General features: G+C 36.1%; 1 protein-coding gene across 1 annotated transcript; it reads left to right on the top strand.

Moving 5' to 3' along the window:
* LOC102581045 (translationally-controlled tumor protein homolog) lies at window positions 1-2,234 on the top strand. The gene is made up of 5 exons (XM_006344619.1): window positions 1-122; window positions 1,202-1,275; window positions 1,390-1,518; window positions 1,605-1,762; window positions 1,895-2,234. The coding sequence occupies exons 1-5, from the start codon at window positions 95-97 to the stop codon at window positions 2,010-2,012; spliced, it is 507 nt and encodes a 168-aa protein (XP_006344681.1). The 5' UTR covers window positions 1-94; the 3' UTR covers window positions 2,013-2,234.

Here is a 2,234-nt window from a genome sequence, read left to right on the forward strand (position 1 = left end):
TCGAGCCTCCATTAGAGTCTTTTTTCTTCCTCTCTCTTCTTATTGTACTCCTCTTCCCTTTCAGAGAGAGAAAGCAAAAGGTTAATCTGCCATCATGTTGGTTTATCAAGATCTCCTCACTGGTACTTTTTAATCTTTGTGTTTCTTTACTTTTATTGAATGTCCGGTTCTGTTTTGAGCTCTTTTTTTCTTTTCTTTTTCTGGTTATCGTTTTCCGTCATTCTCTTGCTTATGTTTTGTGTTAATTTTATGGTTGAAAATTTGTGATCTTGAGTTTGTTTCGGATAGTATTGTTTTATTGGCTTGTATCTGATATTGATGGGTCAGTTTTTTGTTCTAAAGATAATGAAATTTTGTATGAATTTTTGTTTCTTTGATGCTTGATAAGATCTGGTTGATTTAGCTGGTGTTACTGAATGATTTCCCGAGGTCCTAAGCTCTTAACGCTTCCTCTTTTTTTATTTATTGATTATTGGGGGAATTAAGGAACTGGATCTGATCTGGATTTTACGTTTCAACCCATCGTAGGCGATTTAAGCCCCAAAATCTTTTACCTGTGATCCTGAATAATGTGTATGAGTGATTTGGATCCACGAGATCTTAATTTTTGTTGTTTCTTGTGTGAGCTGTGAGCAACACCTAATTTACTCTACCTATCTGTTTATAGTGCAAATTTTGTCAATTTTATGTAACAAACATTAAAAGATGTGTTCTTGCGCAAGCTCCATAGATCTGCAAAAAATAATAATTGTGAAGGCAGTGGATTCTAGTAATTTCAGTATCAATTTGAACATCTTATAGTTTATCTGGGCTACGGAAATCATAAAGAAAATTAGAGTATGCAGGCTTCTTTCTTCTTCTTTTTTCTGTTTGACCTCTGATTCTTCTATTGGTTATCTATATTATTGGTTGTTTGGTGCACCTCTGAGTTTCTTTATATGCACAAGTTCCCTAGTTTCTAGAGTGCTGTGTTACTGTGTTTTTGGACAAACTGTCGAGTTTTACCTTGCTTTCTGCACTCAATCTCAATGGTTTCCTATATAGCTCCGCGATTTGGATTCATAGAGCATGTAGGGTTTTTTCTGTTATACGGACTTTGAAAGAGGACATTCAGCTTGTAGGAATTTTTGGTTTTCATATATGGCCCCTTTATGATATGTTACTACTTTTTAAATTTAAAACACTTGAAAACATATTGCAGGTGATGAGCTTCTCTCAGACTCATTTCCCTACAAAGAAATCCAGAATGGAATGCTTTGGGAAGTTCAAGGGAAGGTAGGGTCTCCAGTTAATTATTGCTCCCAAATTTCCATATATTAGCAACCAAATTTTGGTGGCCTAACTAGTCTATGTAAAAAGAAATAATGTGGTGTGTTGGTTACATTACAGTGGGTTGTTCAAGGTGCCGTTGATGTGAACATTGGGGCAAATCCTTCTGCTGAGGGTGGAGGTGAAGATGAAGGTGTGGATGATCAAGCTGTCAAGGTTGTCGATATTGTTGACACTTTTAGACTTCAGGTTTGTATACATAGTTATGGAAATTTGAGTCAATTTTAACATACCTGTTAATTATATGTGAATAAATAACGGTTTGCTATTTGCAGGAGCAACCTGCTTTCGACAAGAAACAATTTGTTACCTACATTAAGAGATACATCAAGAACCTGACACCCAAGCTAGAAGGAGAAGCACAAGAAGCATTTAAAAAGAACATTGAATCAGCAACTAAGTTCCTTTTGTCAAAGCTCAAGGACTTTCAATTGTATGTCCATTTTCATATCAGTTTATGACGTTGTCTAAGCTAATTCCTTACCGAAGTTGAATTGCGTTTTGTTTTCCTTCTTACATACTTGGCACCTTGAAATAGAAACTGATACTATGTGTGTGCTGGCAGCTTTGTTGGTGAGGGCATGCATGACGACAGTGCCCTGGTGTTCGCATACTACAAGGATGGTTCAGCTGATCCTACCTTTTTGTACCTTGCACCTGGCTTGAAGGAGATCAAGTGCTAGATGTCTGGTGGAGTGCTTCTGCTAGAAGTTTTGCATTGGAGTTTATGTTTCATGTAGTTTTAATATTTGGTCCTTTTTACTTATTTATGTCTCTGTTTCTTCTAAACCTTGGGTACTTGTTGTAACCAGTGCCTGCACTTTTTCTACATTATATAGTTTTATTGTTGTGGGATATCTAATGATCCTTGATTGAATTGGAAGTAGTCTTTTATTGATTTTCAA

This window comes from Solanum tuberosum, unplaced genomic scaffold (assembly GCF_000226075.1).
Source record: "Solanum tuberosum cultivar DM 1-3 516 R44 unplaced genomic scaffold, SolTub_3.0 scf00060, whole genome shotgun sequence".
NCBI classification, from domain to species: Eukaryota; Viridiplantae; Streptophyta; class Magnoliopsida; order Solanales; family Solanaceae; genus Solanum; species Solanum tuberosum.